Source organism: Prionailurus bengalensis, chromosome A1, assembly GCF_016509475.1.
Source record: "Prionailurus bengalensis isolate Pbe53 chromosome A1, Fcat_Pben_1.1_paternal_pri, whole genome shotgun sequence".
Lineage (NCBI taxonomy): Eukaryota > Metazoa > Chordata > Mammalia > Carnivora > Felidae > Prionailurus > Prionailurus bengalensis.
This window is the reverse complement of record NC_057343.1, coordinates 94,946,937-94,970,872: the sequence shown is the minus strand read 5'-3', so window position 1 is coordinate 94,970,872 and position 23,936 is coordinate 94,946,937. Positions and strand designations below refer to the sequence as shown.

Here is a 23,936-nt window from a genome sequence, read left to right as displayed (position 1 = left end):
AGAAGTGCCAGAGCTTTGACAAAGGAGAACCTACCAGTTGACCAGGAGTCTGGGAGATGGAGGGATCAGGGAAATATGATTACTGGGTAGCATTAAGGACTCACCGAGGTTGGAGATCATAAATTTAAAGTGAGACCTGTAGCTTCACAGAGCTAGAAAAACAATCCTAAAATTTGTATGGAACCAGAAAAGACCCCGAATAGCCACAGCAATCTTGAAAAAGAAAAACAAAGCTGGAGGCATCACAATCCCGGACTTCAAGCTGCCCTTCAAAACTGTAATCATCAAGACAGTATGGTACTGGCACAACAACAGACACTCAGATCAGTGGAACAGAATAGAGAACCCAGAAATGGACCCACAAACATATGGCCAACTAATCTTTGACAAAGCAGGAAAGAATATCCAATGGAATCAAGACAGTCACTTCAGCAAGTGATGCTGGGAAAACTGGACAGCAACATGCAGAAAAATGAACCTGGACCACTTTCTTACACCATGCACAAAAATAAACTCAAAATGGATGAAAGACCTAAATATAAGACAGGAAGCCATCAAAATCCTCAAGGAGAAAGCAGGCAAAAACCTCTTTGATCTTGGCTGCAGCAACTTCTTACTCAACATGTCTCCAGAGGCAAGGGAAACCAAAGCAAACATGAACTATTGGGACCTCACCAAAATAAAAAGCTTCTGCACAACGAAGGAAACAATCAGCAAAACTAAAAGGCAACTGACGGAATGGGAACAGATATTTGCAAACGACATATCAAAGGAGTAGTATCCAAAATCTATAAAGAACTCATCAAACTCAACACCCAAAAAACAAATAATCCAGCGAAGAAATGGGCAAAAGACATGAATAGACACTTCTCCAAAGAAGACAACATCCAGATGGCCAACCGACACATAAAAAATGCTCAACATCACTCATCATCAGGGAAACAGAAATCAAAACCACAATAAGATACCACCTCACATCTGTCAGAATGGCTACCATTAACAACTCAGGCAACAACAGATGTTGATGAGGATGTGGACAAAGAGGAACCCTTTTGCACTACTGGTGGGAATGCAAACTGGTGCAAGCCACTCTGGAAAACAGCATGGAGGTTCCTCAAAAAATTAAAATTAGGGGCGCCTGGGTGGCGCAGTCGGTTAAGCGTCCGACTTCAGCCAGGTCACGATCTCGCGGTCCGTGAGTTCGAGCCCCGCGTCAGGCTCTGGGCTGATGGCTCAGAGCCTGGAGCCTGTTTCCGATTCTGTGTCTCCCTCTCTCTCTGCCCCTCCCCCGTTCATGCTCTGTCTCTCTCTGTCCCAAAAATAAATAAACGTTGAAAAAAAAATTTAAAAAAAAAAAAAATTAAAAAAAAAAAAAAAAAAATTAAAATTAGAACTACCCTACAATCCAGCAATTGCACTACTAGGTATTTATCCAAGGGATACAGGTGTGCTGTTTCAAAGGGGCACATGCACCCCAATGTTTATAGCAGCACTATCAACAATAGCCAAAGTATGGAAAGAGCCCAAATGTCCATCGATGGATGAATGGATAAAGAAGATGTGGTACATAGATACAATGGAGTATTACTCGGTGATCAAAAAGAATGAAATCTTGCCACTTGCAACTACGTGGATGGAACTGGAGGGTATTAGGCTAAGTGAAATTAGTCAGTCAGAGAAAGACAATTATCATATGACTTTGCTTATGAGGACTTTAAGACACAGAACAGATGAACGTAAGGGAAGGGAAACAAAAATAATATAAAAACAGGGAGGGGGTATGACACATAAGAGACTCATAAATATTGAGAACAAACTGAGTGTTGCTGGAGGGGATGTGGGAGAGGGAGGGTGGGCTAAATGGGTAAGGGGCACTAAGGAATCTACTCCTGAAATCACTGTCACACTATATGCTAACTAACTTGGATGTAAATTAAAAAAATGAAATGAAATGAAAGTAAGAGCAGCTGTGGGGTCTAGCCCCCACTCCAGCACTGACTTCTGCTTTCAGTGGGGATACAGGTGAGGAGCCACCATTCTTTTTAAAAAAAAATTTTTTTTAATGTTTATTTATTTTTGAGAGGGAGAGAGACACAGAGTGCAAGCAGGGGAAGGGGAGACAGAGAGAGAGACAGAGACAGAGACAGAGACAGAGGGAGGGAGGGAGGGAGGGAGGGAGGGAGGGAGGGAGGGAGGGAGAAGAGAGAGGGAGAGACAGAATCTGAAGCAGGCTCCAGGCTCCAAGCTGTCAGCACAGAGCCCAAAGCAGGGCTGGAATTCATGAACCGTGAGATCATGCCCTAGCCGGAGACAGACACTTAACTGACGGAGACACCCAGGTGCCCCAGGGATCCACCATTCTGAACTTTATTGTACTAGGCACCTGATGGGTACTTTCAGTGGGGAATAAACCACTTTTTACTCTTTTAGATCTTTCTTCTCATATATATACCTCTGTATTTCTAAAAACTATACCCATATTCTGTTCTTTCTCGAAAAAAAAAAAGTGAGACCTGTGGAATGGCTATGTTTGTTTTTTTTCTACAAGTACATTCAGACATTTGTATACAAAGAAGGAGCTAAGTGTATACCAGACTATGATTTATCATGACTGACCATGGAATTGAAGCGGGGTAAGGAATATAAGACATCAAGAAGATGGACAGTAAAAAAAAAAAAAAAAAAAAAAAAGCTAAGATTCAAAAGACTGAAGGTCCCAACAGGCTCAAGGAATTATTGCATTAATAGAAACTGCGATATGGAGAAAGGTGGTAGACAGAGGGGAAACTGAAATGGAGATTATGGAGAATGGCAGTTTGGACAAAAACAAGGTCTAGAAATGAACACCAGGTGCAGCAGAGGGCAAAAGTTCAATGAACGGGAATACTAGTCTGAAGACACCAGGGTACTGGGAGAATTATCCACATGAATACTGAATACTGAAATCACCAAGAATTAGAACACAAGTAGTACCAGTGACTGCCAGTGAGCTAAGAGTAAAATTTTTAGGAGACCCCATGGGTCTGCCATTTCTGCATATAATACAAGCAGAGGTACAGACTGCTATTTTTGCGGACTATCTTTTTAAGCAAGCCTGTATAAGAAAACAGCCCCAGAAAATAGAGAGTATTTCTCTCCAAAGCAACAGGTAGGTTTATCTATACCCATGGAAGATATTCTTTTCCGCCAGGACATGGGCCGACATGATTAGTGTCCAGTATAAAAGATTCCAGTTCCTCTTCTATAACTCAATCCACTGTTTGTACAGGTATCATCTGGCCCTCTTAACGTCACCCTTTGGCAACTCTGGAGATTGGCGTGGGGATCCAGTGTAAGCAAATGCTGTTACTATGTCTACTGTTTGTGCTGTTCGGAATAAGTCCTTTGTTTCTAATCCAGAAGTCTCCTGTCCTCTGCCGGCATCCACGACACTGTGGTAGTGAACTTGTTAGCTTGCAAGTAGGGTAGAATCTCAGACCTTTGAAAGTTTTTGATAAAATCCCCAACAAATAGGAGGTGGGGATGAGAGGTTACTCAAGCAGGATGGGCAGAGAAGGTGGTATAGTTTACAAACAAGAAATAAAGTTTGGAGGCATTTTAAACAAGAGAATGGTCTGGAAAAAGCAACAAGAAGCAAAGAAAACACTAGCAGGCTCAGCAGTATGAAGAGAAGAGAGCAGGACTGTTATTACTTGAGATGGTTACAGGTAGTGTCAGCAGGGAAGCCAGATGTAATTTATTACAGGAAAAAAGTGAAGGCAACATTAACAAAGAGGTTGAAGATACAGGGGAATGTGCTTATGACTGACCTTGAGTTCCAGGGACATTAAGAAAGATTTTCAGGAGGCAGGGAGGGGTGGGTTTGGGGATCAGATCTGGATACACATGGTAAGAGATCCGGAATCGTGGGCTTCTTGCATGACTTACGTTAATAGGAAAAAAGGGCATGATTAAATTAATTGTGATTAGTCTTAATCTGATTAAATTTACCCATGTGTTTTAGCACCCTTAGTCCCCATTTCACTCATCTAATATCTACTATGCAACAATTTATTTCTTACCAAACAGAACATCATTTTAGAAAATTTAGAGCATACAAGTTTTAAAATATATAAATGCCAAAAATGGTATTAAGACAGTAAGTGTTAACTTACTTGAATTAGATCTAAAATGCCAAGTTCACTTTCTGAAGAATCCACACAGAAGACAAAGTATAATGTTGCATAATGTCTATAAATCAGTTTGTTGTCAGATCCTCCAATTAACCTAAATGACAAAACAAAACCAAAAAATGGAATGGTATAGGGATAAAATGAAACACATTTTCATTAGCTCAAGCAAACTGACAATGTGTTTAAAACCCTTTATAAAATGTCTGGGCATAGCATTCAAGTGAACTTGGGAGACTAAGTAAATTATCGTGGCTGTTTTCTTCAGAGATAATAAGTAAAAGAAGCTGGTGCTTAATTTTAGTTCATTAATTCATTAAGCTATCTACTGAGTACCTACCATTTGCCAGGTACTGAGGGGGTAAGAAACAATAAACAAATAAGAAAAAATGATCAGAGTAGAAAACACTACAAAGAGATTCAAAATAGGGGGATACCATATTGATGGATTTGCTACTTAAGATGGATTCTTAAGAGTGACATTAAGAGGCTGAGAGGGCTGCTGGGTAGCTCAGCTGGTTAAGCTGAGTGATACATTGAGTGTCTGACTCTTGATTTTGGCTCGGGTCATGGTCTCATGCCTCCTGGGATCCAGCCCCATGCTGGGCTCTACGTTGACAGACGGAGCCTGCTTGGGATGCTCCCTCTCCCTCTCTCTCTGCCCCTCCCCTGCTCAAGCTCCCTCACTCTCTCGGGGGGGGGGGGGGGGGGGGGGAGTAAGTTTATAAATTGTAAATGTGTATTTTCAAAATTTAACTGGAGCATGATATACCCTTTTAAGAAATTCAAGTAAACTTTCTACATGATTAAAAAATAATTTATGATCAACAAAAAATGAATTTTTTATTATCCAAACTCTTTTTCATAATATAAATCATACACATTAAAATACAGAAAAGTGTGGGTTTCTCTGACTAATCTCTGATTATTCATAATGGGGCTCAGCTAGTTTAGTGTTTGAATTGTCAATGAGGAAATATTAAGAAATTGATTATACAGACACTAGAGGGAACATTTATAAAGCTATTTTGAGAACACACTGCTTTCATGGAATTTATTAATTTAAAAGTATTTATAATAGTTGGCAAGATAATTATAACTGATTTTTATTTATTCATTTTAAAAAACAGAAAACTGTATTAGCTGAATTCTATCTATATACATATGCCTATATATAGATACATATACATTCACACTGATATATATGCAAAAAGCAGACTTCAGGCTTGTTTACAATAATAAGATAAAAAATGTAATCTAAATTTCTCTGAATAGGTCCATTTACCTAGGCTGTTCTAAATGTGCTTATATGCTTTTCAAAATATTAAGTGAAAACAAGTAACATGCAAACAAGCATACCTAGTGTGATCCCATAAGTAAAAGTTTTGGGGGGTTTTTTTTGTTTGTTTTTTAATGTTTCTTTATTTTTGAGAGAGAGAGACAGAGTGTGAGCAGGGGAGGGGCAGAGAGACAGGGAGACACAGAATCTAAAGCAGGCTCCAGGCTCTGAGCTGTCAGCACAGAGCCCAAAGTGGGCTCGAATTCACGGACCACAAGATCATGACCTGAACAGAAGCTGGATGCTTAACCAACTGAGCCACCCACGCATCCCATAAGATTTTACTTTTATATGTTAGTCATAAAAAACTTAATTTTCTAGAAGGATACACAAGAAATCGAGAAAGACTAAAGTCAGGAAAGGGAAACTTAGTTTATAATTTTACATGTCCCTGCAATGTGTGAATTGTTGCCATGACCTTTATATAAAATGACTCCACAAAAATTTTTAAAAAAACAACAAAGACTGCATATCTTCAAAAAATTCAAGTTAGATTTACAGCTAACATAGGTGGTAATCTCCTAATCCAATTCATAAAAAGTAGGAAATTTTTACCATTAACCAATTAAACAGCATATATTTTAATCATATAGCCAAAGATTAGAAATGTTCATGAAATGCTTTACTTACAATCCTCCTTCTAGGAAATTACAAACATTTTCATCTCTCTTAGATACCAAATGGAATGTCTCCCTGATGATTTGCTGTTGTGTATCTTCACTCTGAGAAAGAATAATTCATACATGTTAGGATTAAATTTCTAGGTTTAACAGCATTTTAAGAATTAAAAAAAAAAAGTAAAAGGCAGTAATATCTCTCAGGGACATTAACCTAAGGAGCGGTCCTTGGAGAGCTAACATCACATCTCACAGAAACAAAATCCACCATTTTCTGATGAAAAACAAAAAGGAAAAAAACAAAACAAAACCAACATTTTACAGTTTGGTACTATAATAAAACTAACATTTCTAAGTTTCAAAAACCAAGAAGAAAAATATTAGATGAATTAAAGACACTAGTAAAAGGGATACTAGGTATTAACCAGTCAAAGCCCATTGTTTAACAAATGAGTAAACTGAAACAGAGAGGGAAAATTATAAATAATTCATGTACCTGATCTATATTTTATTGGAAGAAAAACAGTAGTTTAGAGCTTCCAATTGTTTAAATGCAAACTGAGATGAATTCATCCATATTAGTCATGTAAGCACAGCCTAAAACCAAGATTTGGCTCAAAAGATTTTAAATTCACCAAGCAATTCACATCCCAGTAAAAAAGAGCCAGCTCTCAAACACTGCAATAGAAAACGGGGGAAAATCACAAATAGGAACTTCACAGGAAAGGAAATATGATGGTCCATAAATAAATGAAAAGAAGTTAAAATGTAACAAAGTGAAATACAAATTAAAGTACAAAGAAATAACTCCACATGCACCACAGTAGCCAAGCATAAAAGTCTGTCAGTACCAAATGTGGGACCAAAGAAACTCATCACACCAAGTGGGAGGGTAAATGGCATAATCACTTGAGAAAACAGTTTTATAGTCCAGCATTTCCACTCCTAGATACTATACTAAACCATATGAAATCATTGTTTTTGAAGATCAAAAACAAAGCAGTGTTGGCAATTACATATACACAATAAACTCTTAACCTGTGTAGCAAAAGACATGTAGATGTTCATCAAAGCACTGTAATGACCAAAAAAAAACCCTGAAATTACCCAAATGTCCACCAATTCCAGAATGGATAAATTATGGTACGTTCACACAATGGAATTCCGTAACAAGAACACTTCTTTTTTTATTTAAAAAAAAAAATTTTTTTTTTAATGTTTATTTATTTTTGAGAAACAGAGAGAAAGGCAGAGTGCGAGTAGGCGAGGAGCAGAGAGAGAGAGGGAAACACAGAATCCGAAGCAGGCTCCAGGCTCCGAGCTGTCAGCACAGAGTCTGACGTGGGGCTCGGACCCAGGAACCATGAGATCATGACCTGAGCCGAAGTCGGCACTTAACCAACAAAGACCCCCAGGCGCCCCAAGAAGCAAAACGTAAAGAAATAAATTATACCCATCATATGAAGGATTGTCAAAAACTTAATGTGGAAAAGGGCCTTCCCTTTATCTGAGCTCGGGTTACCATAACAAAATACCACAGACTCAGTGGCTTTAACAGAAATTTATTTTTTCATTATTGTGGAAACTAGTGATTCAAGATCAAAGTGCCAGCATTAAAACAAACAAAAAATGCTGGCATAGTTGATTTCTGGTGAGTGCTCTCTTCCTGGCTTGAAGACAGTTTCTTTTCATAGGGGCCTCACATGATAGGGAAAGAGAACAGGAACGAGCTCTCTGGGGTCTCATAAGCGCACTAGTATCACGAGGGCCTCACCTCATGACTTAATCTAGACCTAAGTATCTCCCAAAGACCCAATGCCAAACACCATCAAATTGGGGGTTAGGGCCTCAACATATGAATTTGGGAGGTGGGGGGACAGAATTCAGTCTATAGCAGGGGGAAGAAAGCAAATACCAGAATGACATGTAATCATTCCACTAATATAAATTCCAAAAAAATGCAAAACTAAATAATAATATTTTATTTAGTGACCCACATATAGGTAATAAAAATAAAACTATAAAGAAAATCAAGTGAATGATTATCATGTTTCAAAGGATTGGTTTTATAAAGACTGTATTCTTTAGCCACATTGCAATTGGATAATATAATCAATAACTAAAATGATGTTTTAGGGCGCCTGGCTGGCTCAGTAAGAAGAGCATATGACTTTTTACAATTCTTTTTTAACATTTATTCATTTCTGAGAGACAGAGCATGAGCAGGGGAGGGGCAGAGAGAGAGAGGGAGACACAGAATCCGAAGCAGGTTCCAGGCTCTGAGCTGTCAGCACAGAGCCCGACGGGGGGCAGAAGAGCATGTGACTATTGATCTTGGGGTCGTGAGTTTGAGCCCCACATTGGGTGTAGAGATTACTTAAATAAATTTTTAAAAAAATATTAAAAGAATGGGTTTTTTTTGTTATTTTTTTAACGTTTATTTATTTTTGAGACTGAGAGAGACAGAGCATGAACAGGGGAGGGACAGAGAGAGAGGGAGACACAGAATCCGAAACAGGCTCCAGGCTCCGAGCTGTCAGCACGGAGCCCGACGCGGGGCTCAAACTCACAGACCGCGAGATCGTGACCTGAGCCGAAGTCGGACGCTCAACTGACCGAGCCACCCAGGCGCCCCAAAAGAATGTTTTTTAAAAATCACAAACAGGCGTTCAAATTGGAAAGAAGTAGAATTTCTATTCACAGATGACATCTGTGATAGACTTATCATATGTCTACAAAACTCAAAAGAATCTATAAAAAACTATTAAAGTTAATAAACAAATCTACCAAAGTTCAAGATACAAAATTAACACTCAAAAATCAGCTGTATTTCTATACACTAGCAAAATATAATCCAAAAGGGAGACCTAGTTACAGATGCTGCAGAAATTTAATAGATAATAAATTAGTATGATGAAGATCTTAAGCCAATAAATTTAAAAATGTAAGATGAAGTGGCAAAAAATGCCTTCAAAAAATTAGTAAAACACTCCAAAGGAGAAATAGAAAAACTTTATTAATCCTATTATCATAAAGAGAATAAACAGTAATTTAAAAGATCTCTACCAAAAATAAATCAAGCCCTGATGACTTTAACATCAAGTTTGACCAATGATTCAAGAGACAGATCATCCCAATTTAACACAACTCTCCAGAGCACAAAGAATTAACATCCTCAATTCATTTTATGAGGTTAACATGACACAAAATGAGACAAGGAATGTATGAGAAATGAACACTGCAGGCCAATCTCACTGAAGACCAGAGATACAAAAATTAATATTTAAAAAAACTAACATAACATGACCCAAATAAACGTGTTTATCCTGCCTGGTGATGCAAGGTTGATTTAATATTAGAAAACATATTGATGTAATTTTCTATATTAACAGATTTAGGGAGAAAAAATAGGTCATTTCAATGGGTGAAGAAAAAGCATCTGATAAAATAACATCAACTCTTGAATTAAAAAGAAAACTCTTAGTAAATTAAAAAAAAAAGAGAGAGAACTTCCTCTAATTAAGACTATCCTATCAAACACCTTTTGCAAACATAGTCACAAAGAAAATGTTTACAGAGTCTCTCTTTTAAGATCAGAAGCAAGATAACTAACAATGGTTTTCCTATTCAGCACCATACCAGCTGTCATCAGTATCAGAAAAAACATGAAAAATAAAAGATAAAAGAATTTGAAAGAAAGAAAGAAAACTGTCATTCAAAGACCACAAGATTTTCCATGTAAAAAATCTAACGCAGCTTACACAAAAGTGTTGAAACTAATAGATATAACAAGACATAGCCAGCACATAAAATTCTATTGCAATTCTAAATTTCTCCAACTATCAGTTGGAAAGTATAATTAAAAAAGATACCACATACAATACCATCAAAAAAATATGCTGTGTGTAGGAATAAATGAAACAAAACATGCAAGACTACTATGGAGAAAATATAAAACTTTACTGAAAAAAATTAAAAAGGAGCCAAATAAATGGAGAAATGTACAGTGATTACAGAATGAATGATTCAACATTAAGAAGATGTTCTAGGGGTGCCTGGGTGGCGCAGTCAGTTAAGCGTCCGACTTCAGCCAGGTCACGATCTCGCGGTCCGTGAGTTCGAGCCCCGCGTCAGGCTCTGGGCTGATGGCTCAGAGCCTGGAGCCTGTTTCCGATTCTGTGTCTCCCTCTCTCTCTGCCCCTCCCCTGTTCATGCTCTGTCTCTCTCTGTCCCAAAAATAAGTAAAAACGTTGAAAAAAAAAATTAAAAAAAAAAAAAGAAGATGTTCTATATCTCCAAAATGCTCCAAAGGGTCAAGGTAATTCTAATGAAAATCCCGAGAGAGACAAAGATGGGGGGGGGGGGGGGGGAAGGGGAAGAGACAGAGAGAGACTGAGGGAAACTTGAAAACCTGAATCTGATTCCAAAACATATATATTAGATCAGAAGACAAGAATGATAAGACACTCTCAAGTAGAATGTTAAGAGGACATGCTGAGCAGGTAAGAATTATTATAAAACCACAATAATTTGTTAAGAGGACCTGCTGAGCAGGTAAGAATTATTATAAAGCCACAGTAATTAAGATAACATGATATTGGTACAGAAATAGGGAAAGTGACTAATGGAACTGAACCTTAAACACACCCACGCAAATATAAGGTAATTTAATTTAAAACAAAGTAGGCACTGTAGATCAACAGAGAAAGATATTTCCATGAATTGTGCCAGAGTCAGTTGTTGTTTTCATTGTTTTATTATAATAAACTTTGACCTCTTACATTACGCTAAAAAGAATCACTCCCAGCTTGGTTAAAAATGAATGTCAATGCTCAAGCTACAAAAGCTTTGAAGACGTAATCAGAAAATACCTATATGACTTTGTAATAGTGCCGAACTTTTAAGTAAGACACAAATTAAGGCTAACCATAAGAAAAAGACCGGTCAGGGAAGGGAAGAGGGGGGGTAACAAGAAAGAAAAAAAAAAAAAAAAAAGACTGACAAATTTGATATTTGATATCAAAAGCAAGCATGCCTAATGTTCAGAAGACACCAGAAAAAGAAAGGAGAGCTACAAACACAAAGAACATAGCCACAATACATAAAAACGGCAAAGGAATAATACCCAGTATATATAAAAAACACTTAGATGTCAATAAGAAAAACATCTCAACATAAAAATGACTTAGCAAAACAGAAGACTTAGGAAACCATCAAAAAAAAGGAAACTAAAATGGTAAATAAACTGTGAAAGATATTCAACTTCATACAGGGGAAAAAGGAAAAAAAAACTTATAATTAAACCTATAATGACAACATTAAGTACTCATGCTGTCAGGGAAGATATATAAATATGTCTAACAATATGAAGTGTGGGCAAGAATACGGAGCAACAAAGCACCAATACTGCTAAAAGAACTGTAAGCTGATACAACCACTTCTGGAAACAGACCAGCACTACCTCGTAAAGTTGAACATGAACAGACCCAACTCCTAGTTATACCCTAAGGAGTTTCAAAAAGACATCTATAAGAATGCTTAGAGCAGCAGCACTGTTTGTAATAGCAAAAACAATTACAAAGTAAAATGTCCATCAGTGCAAAATGTAGAAATAAACTGTGTTTTAGTCTTGCACAGAATACTACACAGCAATGAAAATGAATGACCAAACACCAGTAATGATGTTAGAAATGTTGAATTAAAAAAAAAAAAATTCAAGTCACAGAAGACTATGAATACTATGATTCTGTTTTTTAAAAGCTCAAAAACATGTAAAACTAACCAGTGAACTGTTTGAGGGCAAAAACGTGGTAAAACAAAAATAGGAGAATGATTTTAAAAATTCAAGGTGGTGGTTATCTAAGTACAGGGGTAACAGGATAGAATGGGAGAGGTACAGAGAGACTTCAAGGATACTGGTAATTTTTCTTGAAAGAGGATAGTGAACACACAGCAATTAGAGTAGCATTTCTTGTACCCTGTGGATATTTAATAGGCACATTTATGTTTCATCTATTCAATATTTCAGAAAAATATCGAAAAGAGTGAGGGAGGAAGAAAAACCACTGTAGAAGACTGCTACCCTCTTCCTTTATCATCTCCATCACCTCCTCCTACTCTTCATGTAGAGCTAAACGGTGTTCCTTGAATGACTTGACTTATTCATGTAGCTTCAACCTTGTTAATCTCCCCAATCTTTTTTTGCTTGACAAACGTCTTTTTTTAATTTTTTTTTTTTTTTTTTTAGAGATCTCCCTAATCTTTAATTCTCCTACATCCCCAGTGCTTAAAAGAAGCCTATCTTCTTTTCTGAGTTGGTGACAGACAGATGTTTCCAGCTTGCAAACAGACATCTCCATTTATAGTCCATAAAGTGATATTAAAACTTGTGAAAGACTTTCACAACTAACATACATTGTTATATTAGTTTCAGACGGAGGACATAGTGATTCGACAGGTCTATGCACTGCTTAATGTTCACACTTAAGTGCAATCTCCATCTGTCACCATTCAACATCCTTACGATGTTATTGCCTATATTCCCTCAGCTGTATTTTTCAACTCATTTTTCTCATCATTTTTCACAATGCATTTATTTTACCTAGAAGTCTGTACCTCTTAACAAAACCCATTTTAATTCCTATATTTCTTTTTTTTATTAACTTATTTAAATTTTTTTTAATGTTTATTTATTTTGGAGAGAGAAAGAGACAGACAGAGTGTGAGGCAGAGACAGAGGGAGACACAAAATCCAAAGCAGGCCCCAGGCTCTGAGCTATCAGCACAGATCCCAACATGGGGCTCGAACTCATGAACCACAAGATCATGACCTGAGCCGAAGTCGCAGGCTTAACCAACTGAGCCACCCAGGCGCCCCTCCTATATTTCTAATTTCAGTTAATAGCATTACCATTCATTTAGTCTCTTAAGTCAAAAATCTTGATGATTCCTTTTCTTTCACCTCCCAAGTCTTTCAGTCACTAAATCCTGTTAATTCAACCACAGAAACAACAGTAAACCTGGATTCGAAGATATTGTCTCAACTCACATTCTTCTTACCCAGGATACTCTAAGAACCACCTAGAAGCACCTGGGTGGCTCAATTGGTCAAGTGTCCCACTCTTGGTTTTGGCTCACATCATGATTTTACACTTCCTGAGATCCAGCCCCATGTCGGCTCTGCGCTGATGATGTGGAGCCTGTTTGGGATTCTCTCTCTCCCTCTCTCTCAAAATAAAATTAAAAAAACAAAAACAAAAAAAAACCTTAAACATTCGCCCTGCCACCTGCCTCTCCACTCCAAACCACCCCACATATGCCACTAGAATTGCTTCCTAATAAACAGTATTTGTTCCATCCTTTTCTTAAAGTTGTCCAGTTTCCATCTGACCTAACATCCAAACTCCCTACCACGCCATACACAAAGCCTTCCAAAATCGAATCCAGATCTACTCTGAGCTTTCATCATCTATTTCTCCTCCCTACACAACCCACCTTCAACCACACTGAACTTCTCACCATTCACTCCCTTCCATTTTCCTACTCTCTCCCATTCTCTAACAACACCGTTTGAAGACTCAGATCAAATGTGATAACTTCTGTGAAGTCTTTTCTTACTTTCCCAAGAAAAATTAGTTCCTTATTCCCCAGTGCTTCCTTTGTACTGTTTCTATTCCTATGATATACTTTTTAATAAGTTTACCTATTTATTTTGAGAGAGAGAGAGAATGAGAACGAGAATCCCAAGCAGGTTCCACTCTGTCAGTGCAGAGCCCAACACTGAGCTTGATCTCTCAAACCATGAGAACATGACCTGAGCCAAAATGACCTGAGCCAAAATCAGAGTCCGACGCTTAACTGACTGAGCCACCCAGATGACCCCTACAGCATACTTTTAATGGTGTGCTCAAATTTCCTTTGCAGCTGAGTTCTATTAGACTCTGACCCCTACAAATCTCTTTAAATCTGAAATGCTTAAGAGTGGCTGGCACAGAGTCACCAGTAAGAGTACACTGAATAAATGAATATCTAATGTAGAAGATGGGATCCACATCCATTTATATTATCAGATACATGGGTTACGTTACATACTCAAAAAAAGGTGGGGGGAATAAAGTAAATGCAGGATGGTATAGTAGTTAAAGGTATGAGCTCTGTTCTAATTAAGAGACTAAATGCACAAAAACATCTATTTTGTTGCCTTGCCAAATCTCAGCTCAAACAATATCAAAATCTCCCCCCCCCCCGACACCTTTTTTTAAAGGCATAAATCACAAGGATGAGGAAAATAGGAAAGGAAGGCAAGGGCAACAAAATTTAGCAAGGGGCTAAATGAGTGGTCAAGCATTAAGTAAACCTCAGAAAACTTAATCCCAAATTGGTTACAGAGAAACCCAAGAGCTAACCCAATATGTATCACAAAATTAGCCAAAGCCTCAAGAATTGGTGCTTTTAGGTACTTCTGAAAGGGAAGATGAAAAGAGGAGTGTAAAATAATGAGCTTAAGAAGTAGAAGGACCCTAAATTCCCTTTTTCATCCTGAAGAAAAGTCTGTAAACTTATTTCAAGGAGCAGATAAAGCAAAGGGTCTTTGGAGAACAAGTGGTACTATGGTAGGCAGAATAATGCATTGCTCACCAAAGATGACAACTTCCTAATCCCTGGAAACTATGAATATATCCCCTTACATGACAAAGAGGACTTTACAGGTTTGATTAAAGTACAGACCTTGAGTTGGGGAGAATATCCAGATTATCTCATTACCTAATCTAATCACATGGCTCCTTAAAATCAGAGAACCGTTTTCCTGCGCTGTGGTCAGAGGGAGATGTGACTAGAGAGTAGTCAAAGAGATGCTATTCAGTTGGCTATGATGATGGAGGAAGGGGGTCATGAGCTGAGGAACAGAGGCAGCCTCTGGGGGCTGGGAAAGGCAAAGAAATGGATTCTCCTCTAGTCTTCAGAAGGGGATGCAGTTCTGACGATACCCTGATTTTAGCCCAGTAAATCCCACGTCAGACTTATAGCTCACCGAACTGCATGGTAAGAAGTTTGTATTGTTTTAAGCCACTAAGTTTGTGGTCATTTGTTAGAGCAGCAGTAAAAAGCAAATACAGGCATCATACTGAAAACAGGGAGTTGAGGAAGATGTACACATACCTGATGCTAGCCCTTTTTTCAATCAGGTCCCAGAATACCTGGGCCAGGCCTTCTTCACCCTCTAGGCAGGAGCCTGGCCCAAACTTCTCCAGAAACTCTACCTAAATCTAAAGAGAATGACACTGGAAGCTCTAACAATGGCGGAAACAGTTACCTGTTCACCAAAATATAGCTCCTTTACTTCCCAGACACACAAGTCAACAATGATTTTCATACTCTCTTGAATTAAGGTTGACCCACACAAACTGGTTCTGGCCAGTGAAATGTGGCTGCCAGTGGTTTGCCAGAGCTGCCACAAGTGAAACACAACTGTCCCGTCTCTTCCCAACTCTGCATTATGTGACACCATGTTGACAGCCTGAAACCTGGCCCTTATGGGAGTACTGACCCCACGCAGCAAATGCTACCACTTTTTCCTCCCAGGTGAGCTGGTTGTTAAAAATATGCTGTCCAAGCTTCACCCATAAAATTCCTGCACAATCTCCCATGTTAACTAGAAGCAGAGTTTCCTTTGATAAGCCCTTCCTCAAAAACAAAGAACAAACACAGAAGTTTCTAGCTGATCAGGTTCACCAATACTGGACTTTATGTGAAAAATGCACTTTTATTGTGTTAAAGCCACTAAGATTTGGGGAATTGTTACAGCAACTGTCATTTTTAAACCAACTAAACTGCCAACTCAGATCAACTCAAGAACAGCTCATATGGGCAACCTCTGATCATGAATTCAGAGCTTCTAAATTATAGCTTTCAGTATGCCACCCTTAGACAGGGTCAGTCTACCAAGCATTACTGGACATCGGAAGACAGTTCTAACATAAAAACTAAGGACAAAATAGTGAGTGAAAGCAACTCAGAGAAAACACACCACATAGGGCAAAGAAAATTGTAAAATACTTATAATTAATACCAGAGAAATAAAAAAAACGCACCTGTGAAACAAGAACAGCATACTATAAGATGCCAACATTCAGAAATTTTAGAAGAAGCTCATGGAAATTAAAAATATAAGGATAAATCTTTTAATTCAGGGGAAAGACTGGAAAATAAAGCTGAGAAAAAAAAGAATCAACCAGAAAATAGAGCCAAAGGACAAAATGATAGAAAACAGAAGAGAAAGAATAAGAAAAACAGAACAGTCCAGAGGGATGCTGAATAAAAGCAGATTCAAAAAGAGAACAGAGAAAACAGAGAAATTTTTCAAGCAGAGAGAAAAAGAATTTCCAAAATAAAAGGCTCATCAAGTACTCAGCACAGCTGGTAAAAACAGCCTCAGACAAAAGGTCTGTGACACTTTAGAAAATGCAGAAAAATGAGAGTGTACATACTTTCTGGACAGTAAAAATCGACCATACACAAAGAAAAAGTAATCAAAATTGCTTTAAGCTTTTTGATAGCAATACTGGAAACTAAAAGGTAATGGAGTGATGCCATCAAAATACCGGGGAAAAGTTATTTCCAACCTAGAATTCTGTAGGCAGACAATGTGAAGTTAGGAGTAAGACTCTTTGCAGACAAGCAAGGTCTCAAAAAATCTCCGTATGGCCTTTCTCAACAAGCTGCTGGAAGACATGTTTCACCGTGGTAAGGTACTAAACCATGCCATCAAGCAACAGGAGGTCCAATGTAAAAACAGGCAAAAGATAACAGACACATCTGCCATCCAACAGGTCTAAACTGGGTCTAGTCTGCAAAAGGCTCCAGAAGCTATTTCTCCAGGAACGTGAAACCAATAGAAGCATATGACTGACACAACTGACAAAGACGTGAATTAGTGGTAAGAAAAAAAAAAAAAAAACCCCATCAAAGGAAAAGGCAATTGTTTATTTACAAGGAAAATAAACTGTCAGGAGAGAAAAAAAAAGCACAATCTACCACACGGTTCAGGTGAGAAAAGCATTTTACACAGTAAATTAAAGAAAACACGGAATACTGCTCTAAGCAATATTATGAAATAACACTGAGAAGACTGGCAAGGATACAGACACTGGGCAGGACGGGTGGGGAGCTAAATAAGCATTTTCAATAGCAGAAGTCAATAGATTATGCCGACAACTGAAATATCAGGCAGGAAAACAAGCGTGTTATTTAGAGACATGCACATAAATACTGAGTAAGCAGCTCAAAGTACTTACCTGTAGGAAGGGGGAAATCAAAGAATATTACTTTTTATAATAAACCTTATAGAAGAACCATTAGATTCTTTAACCCATGTGTATGTATAACTTTGTTAAACAAGGTAAAAATAAAGAAGGAAGGAAAGAGAGTATGAAGTCTGCAGGCAGACTACATGGGTTTATTCCTGGACACGCTCTTTATTAACTGTGTGACTTTGAACAAGTTACTTAACCTCTCTGAGCCTGAATAAGGCAACATTTGTAGCATGAATAACAAACAATATCCACCTCATAGAGTTGTTGGGAGGATTGAGTTAATACACATAAAGCTCTTAAAAACAATGCCTGGCACATAATAAGTATTGATTAACAATGACTTATTTTAAAATATCTGTGTCTGGGATTGTCTGTGAAATAAGCTCTTGAATTCTAATGATGGGTGTAAAGACCTTATAGGAGTTTTCTTTTTGAAAAGAACACGAAAATTATCTTTTTGCATTATGTTTTGTTTATAAACAAATTACAGATTACATAAGCTAAACCTTAAGGATGTTTTATTATTTTATCAGTGAAAAAAATTCCTCATATAAACTTTAAGAATGCCACTCGTAATTACCTTTCTTAAAATGCCAGCAATACTCATCTGAGAAAATCAATACTGGAAAGAATGCCTTAAAATTTTAATCAAACATCCAAAGTCTAAGATTAAACAAATCAAGTCTCTGCTGACATAAGATAATTTCCCTTTATTTAATAATCAATTTAATTTAATGGCTTTCATAAAGAAGCCTGGAGCTTGCTTCAGGCTGATCAGATTTCCTAACACTGTAGCTCCATCACAGAAGTCAACAGATACATTTTAGTTGGTCACAACGCCTAGATTACATCAGTCTAAAGATAATAAGAGTTGCATAAAGGCAACAACTTTTATTAAATACTTCTTAATGAATTAATCAAAACTAAATTTTAAAGATTCAGTAACCTACTAATAAAACATTCTCTTTCTCAACGCTCCTTTCCTGTTCCTGTGATTTTGTCATAATGGCAATTTTAAAACCAAAACATGCCTCTAATCAAACAGTAAATATGTCATAATCCTCATCCCTCCCTCCTACACACACTCGGAGAACTTTTTCTTAAAACGCATTCACTCACTCTGCTAGATGCTAGAATATCAAAGATTACCAAGAAACAGATCTTTTTCTCAGAGAGCTTAAAACAAGAAATAAAATGAATATAACCATCTAAAATTTTTATTTAGTGTTCTGTATCTTATTTTTTTTAACATTCCCCAAAAGAAATAGACGTCTTTATAATAAAAGTTAGAGATCATTTCCTGACATAAGAACAGTACACACAACAAGCTACAAGAGGTGAAGGGGAACAATGATTTTCAGTAGCAAGATCATCATCTTCAAAAAAAAAAAGAGACAGGTATCTACAAAAAAACTTAGTAAGTAAAATTTAGAAATTCAGAGAATAGAGAATGTGAAGTTGCAAGACATTCAAAGCAGAAAAAAAAAAATGGACAAACACTGGGGATCAGGAAAACAAGGAGCATATATAAGGAATCATAATTAGTTCACTGTTCATTAAAGGCAAGAGAGGTATTGGGGCACCTGGGTGGCTCAGTGGGTTAAGCTTCAGCTCAGGTCATGACATCACAGTTTGTGGGTTTGAACCCCGCATAGGGCTCTGTGCTGACAGCTCAGAGCCTGGAGCCTGCTTCAGATTTTATGTGTCTCTGTCTCTGTCTCTGTCTCTGTCTCTGTCTCTCTCTCTCTCTCTCCCCCTTCCCAACTTGAGCTCTGTCTCTCTCTCAAAAATAAAAAAATAATAAAGAAATAATTTTAAAAGTAAGGGAGGTCGGAAGACTAAGCCTCAGAGCAGCCCAACATTTAGAAACCATGAAAAAGAAAAGATCCCAGCAAAGAAAATTCAGGGAGTGTGGTTTTTCTGCCAGGCCTCTCCCAAATAGGAAGTCTGGCTGGAGACTTGGTGTATGTGAGCAGGCCTTACGTTAGCCCGAGTGCATAAAGAATGAGCCATTGGGATGGTACAACACTTAAATCCCAAACAAGGAGGGAGGAGTATTAGTTCTTGCCCAAAAACCCTCTGGCATCTTCCCTCACGACGTATAAAAATGTATGAAAACCACTTAGCACAACAAGGAAAGTGCTCAATAAATGGCAGCTGTTAATTGACACTCTGAAACTTCCCTTCCACTATAGTAAGACATTACCCAGTTTTGGTAGCAGAGATCCTAGTTCTTTGTGTTTGTTTTTTTTTTTTTTTTTTTTTTTTAATTTAAATAACACATAGCTGAGAAGGTGACAGACTCAGTTTAAAATATTTACAGAGAGAGTCTGAATCTTGGTGGCTGCTAAAAGGTCGGAGAACTCAAGAACAAGGCAAAATTGGCCAGGGGAGGGGGGAGGGGGAGTTGGAGTCAGAGACCAAGACACTTCAATGAGTAAAGAACAGTCTTTTCAACAAATGATACTGAGAAAACTAGATAGTCATGTGCAAAAAGAATGAAGTTAGATCCCCACCTCATGTCATATATAAAACTAACTCAAAATGGATCCGAGACCTAAATGTAAAAACTAAAACTACAGAACTCTTGGAAGAAAACCCAGGTATTAATCTTCATGATCTTGGATTAGACAAATCTTTCTTAAATGTAACACCAAAAGCACAAGCAAAGAAAATAGGTAAACTGGACATTGAAATTAAAAATCTTTGAGCTACAAACGGTATCAGCAGGAAAACGACAACAACCAGAAGAGAAGCAATTATCTGCAAATCATATATCTGATATGGCACTTGCATTCAGAATATATAAAGGACTCTTACAACTCAGTGATAAAAACACAACCCAACTTACAAATGGGCAAACAATTTTAAAAGACTTTTTTTCAAAGAAGATATGCAAATAGTAATCACATGAAAAGATGCTCAACATCATTTGTCATTAGGAAAATACAAATCAAAATCACAATAGATGCACTGGACATCCACCAGGATGGCCACAATCAAAAAGGGACAATAACAAGAATTAGTTAATGAGGATATGGAAAAATTGGAACCATTCGTACACTTCTGATGAGAACGTAAAATGGAACAGAAAATTTGGAAAACACTCTGGCAGTTCTCGAAACAATTAAAAATAGAGTTATCATATGACCTAGCAATTCCACATCTAGATATATGCCAAGAGAAATGAAAACAAATGGCCATGCAAAAATTTGTACATGAATGTTCATAGCATTATTCATAGTAGTCAAAGTGGAAACAACCTAGACACCCATCACCTGATAAAGAGATAAACAAAGGTGGTACAGCAATACAATGGGGTATTATTTGGCCATTAAAAGGAATGCAGTACTAACACATGCCATAACAGTGAATCTTAAAAGCATCATGGTAAGTGAAAAAAGCCAGTCACAAAAGACTACGTATTTCATAATTTCATTAAATGAGAAATCTAGAAATGACAAACTTGTAGACACAGAAAATGGATTAGTGGTTGCCAGGGACTGGGGGGTAGAAGGGAGTGGGAAGGAACTGTCAACGGGTACTAGGTTTCATCTGGTTTGATGGAAATGTTCCAAATTTAGATTATGGTGCCAGTCACACACAACTGTGAATACTATAAATTGTGTTGAACTGTACACTTTCAATGGGTGAGTTTTACAGCATGTGAATTTTATATTTTAAAGATTAGGACATTCTTTAAAAAAAATAAAAAATTAAAAATAAAAAATTAAAAGCTGGGGCAAGTTTTATAACTAACTTTCTCCTAAAAAGTCTTCTTACACAACTGCTCTCTGGAATAATTTTGGAGGACTCTGTAATAAGAAAGAAGTTCATTCTAAAACAAAGCCTACAAAAAGACAATTCATTCTGCGGAAATGCAAAAAAATATCTCAGAACAATCTCTGGAATATTCTACAGTTCTTTAGCTATATAATCTTCCAACCAATGGTAGGAAGTAGCAAGTACTAGTAATAATAAAAATAATTGTTAGTACTAACTTTGTTGTTATTTATTACTTTTCTGTATTATGTGTCGGCCTTTATAAGTACAGTATTTCCTTATTTAATCTTAAAAAAATAAAATAAAATAAAACCTTATTCAAAACAAAAGTCCACAGTAGTAGGCTGTGGTAGATAAATTATGATACATTATACAATGAACTATTATGAAGTCATTACAAATCATTTTCTGGATATGACACTAAAAGCACAGGAGACCAAATAAAAGATAAGTTGGACCTTACCAAATTAATAGCGTTTGTGCATCAAAGGACATTATCCCTTTGAAAAAAGATACTGCAGTTTGGGTGAAAAGGCTGTGCATGGATTGGGAGATAATATGTGCAAATTATGTATCTGATAAGGAACTGATATCCGGAATACATAAAGAACTCCTCAAACTCAACAACAAGAAAACAACCAACCAGGTTAAAAAATGGGAAAAGGACTTGATACACATTTCTCCAAAGATATATAAATAGTCAGTGAGCACATGATAAACATGCTTAACATCGCTGTAATTACACAAATGTAAAACAAAACCACAAGGAGATACCACTTCATAGCTGTATGGATAAATGTAATGAAAAAACAGAAAATAACAAGCATCAGCAAGGATGCAGACAAATTAGAACTCTTGTGCACTGCTGATGGGAATGTAAAATGGTACAGCTACTGTGGAAAATGGTACAGCAAATCTTCAAAAACATGAAACACAGAATTGTCACATGATCCAGTCACATGATTCCACTGGGTAGAAAAAGAAGTAAAAGAAGTATAATGGATTATCTAGTTTTAAAAAATAAGGAAATTTTGGCACAGGCTACAACACAGGTGAACCTTGAAGACATTATACTAGTGAAATAAGCCAGTCCAAAAGGACAAATATTACATGATTCCTCTTTCATGAGGTTCTTAGAGTAGTCAAATTCAGAGACAAAAAACAGAATGGTGGTTGTCAGTGGCTGGGAAAAGAGGAGAATGAGGAGTTAGAGTTTAACGTGTACGAAGTTTCAATTCCTAAAGATGAAGAAGTTCCAGGGATGGATGGTGGTGTCCATTCTACAACAATGTGAATGGACATAATGCCACAAAACTGTATGCTTAAAATGGTGAATTTTATGTATATTTTTCAATCTTTTTTTTTAATTGGGGGGGTGGCGCACAGGGGAGAGGGCAGAGGGACAGAGAGAATCTTAAGCAGGCTCCGTGCTCAGTATGGAGCCCAACACAGGGCTCAGTCCCATGACCCTGGAATAATGACCTGAGCCAAAATCAAGAGTTTGGGTGCTCAACCAACTGAGCCATCCAGGCGCCCCCGTATATTTTTCCATCTTAAAAAACTTATAACCATCACACTAAAATATATTAATGACAGGAAATAGAATATATTTGCGGTGGGACGAACTGGCAATCTTCCCTGCTTAGTTAGCATACAGAAATCAAAACAATTCAATGGGTCTGGCACATTGAAAAAGAGCCCTTTTCGCCTGGGTAACAAAGACAACAATGACTGACAGCTAGTGACTCTTGAATTACACCAGGCTTCAAACAAGGCAGGAAAGATGTAAATGCTTCTCAGCACAATAATAGAGGTGGTCTACTGGGCTTCACCTAAACTTTGCTCACCTATAATTAAAGTTGTGAGATGTCTGAGAAAAATAAATGCTTTTTTTGAGTTCACAGGTGACTTAGGAAATGGAGCCAGCTTGATCACAGATCTCAGCAGTATAGAGGCTGCACAGAATTGGGGCACTCATTGGGTTGGCACTCCCACCTCTCTGGAGCCTATTGTAGACTGGGTAGAGAAAAGAATAATTGAGCAGAAGAAAGCATCACTGCCTATCCTGTAGAGGCCAGAGGCACTGCTCAATCGTGCAAACTACAAGTAGGATTCAAGGAGAAATATCTCTTCTTGTGGACAGCGTGTTGGGGGTGACGTCATGAGACTAAAAGAGTTTGGGGGGAAAGGGGCTGTAGGATTTGGTATACAGGCGTGATCTGCCCCTGCCTTTGTCTCAGCCTCATCTCCTGCCACTCTTCCCTGGGATCACTCAGCTCTCCTTCTTGCTATTTATTCCTCGGCACCAACTTTGGTCCCATGTGAGAGATCCTGCACCATTTTCTGCCTGAAACAGTCTTTCCTCAGCTGTTCTCATATACTCCCTTACCTCATTCGGTTCTCTTCTCAAATGTCACGTCCTGAAAGAGGCTTTCCTTGATGATCTTATCTAATAATCTCTCCCCCATCACTCTTTCTCCCTTTTCATTGTTTGATTTTTCTTCACAGACTGATCACAATCCCACATGATTTGTTTATTGTCTATTCCCTATCACTAGAACGTAAAACTCATAGCACAAGGATGGTATCTGTCTTAGTCATGACAACGTTACCTGCTGTTTAGGACAGGGCTATACAAACAAAAAGCAGATATTTGTGGAAGGAACATGGGCTGGGAAAGAGAGAAAGCAGAGTGCAATGGACAGGTCAGGTAGTC

At 37.6% G+C, this 23,936-nt stretch overlaps 1 protein-coding gene across 5 annotated transcripts in view; it reads right to left on the bottom strand.

The window, feature by feature from the left end:
- AP3S1 (adaptor related protein complex 3 subunit sigma 1) overlaps positions 1-23,936 on the bottom strand; it is a 73,637-nt gene that overhangs the window by 42,711 nt on the left and 6,990 nt on the right. For all 5 annotated transcript variants that reach the window (XR_006294576.1, XM_043560697.1, XM_043563481.1 and 2 more), the window contains exons 2-3: positions 6,139-6,230; positions 4,155-4,266 (exon numbers count right to left, since the gene is read on the bottom strand). Coding sequence is in view for 4 of the 5 variants with exons in the window: in XM_043560697.1 (XP_043416632.1) it covers positions 4,155-4,266; positions 6,139-6,230 (204 nt within the window). In the remaining variant the exon portion in view is untranslated. The remainder of the gene's footprint in view (positions 1-4,154; positions 4,267-6,138; positions 6,231-23,936) is intronic.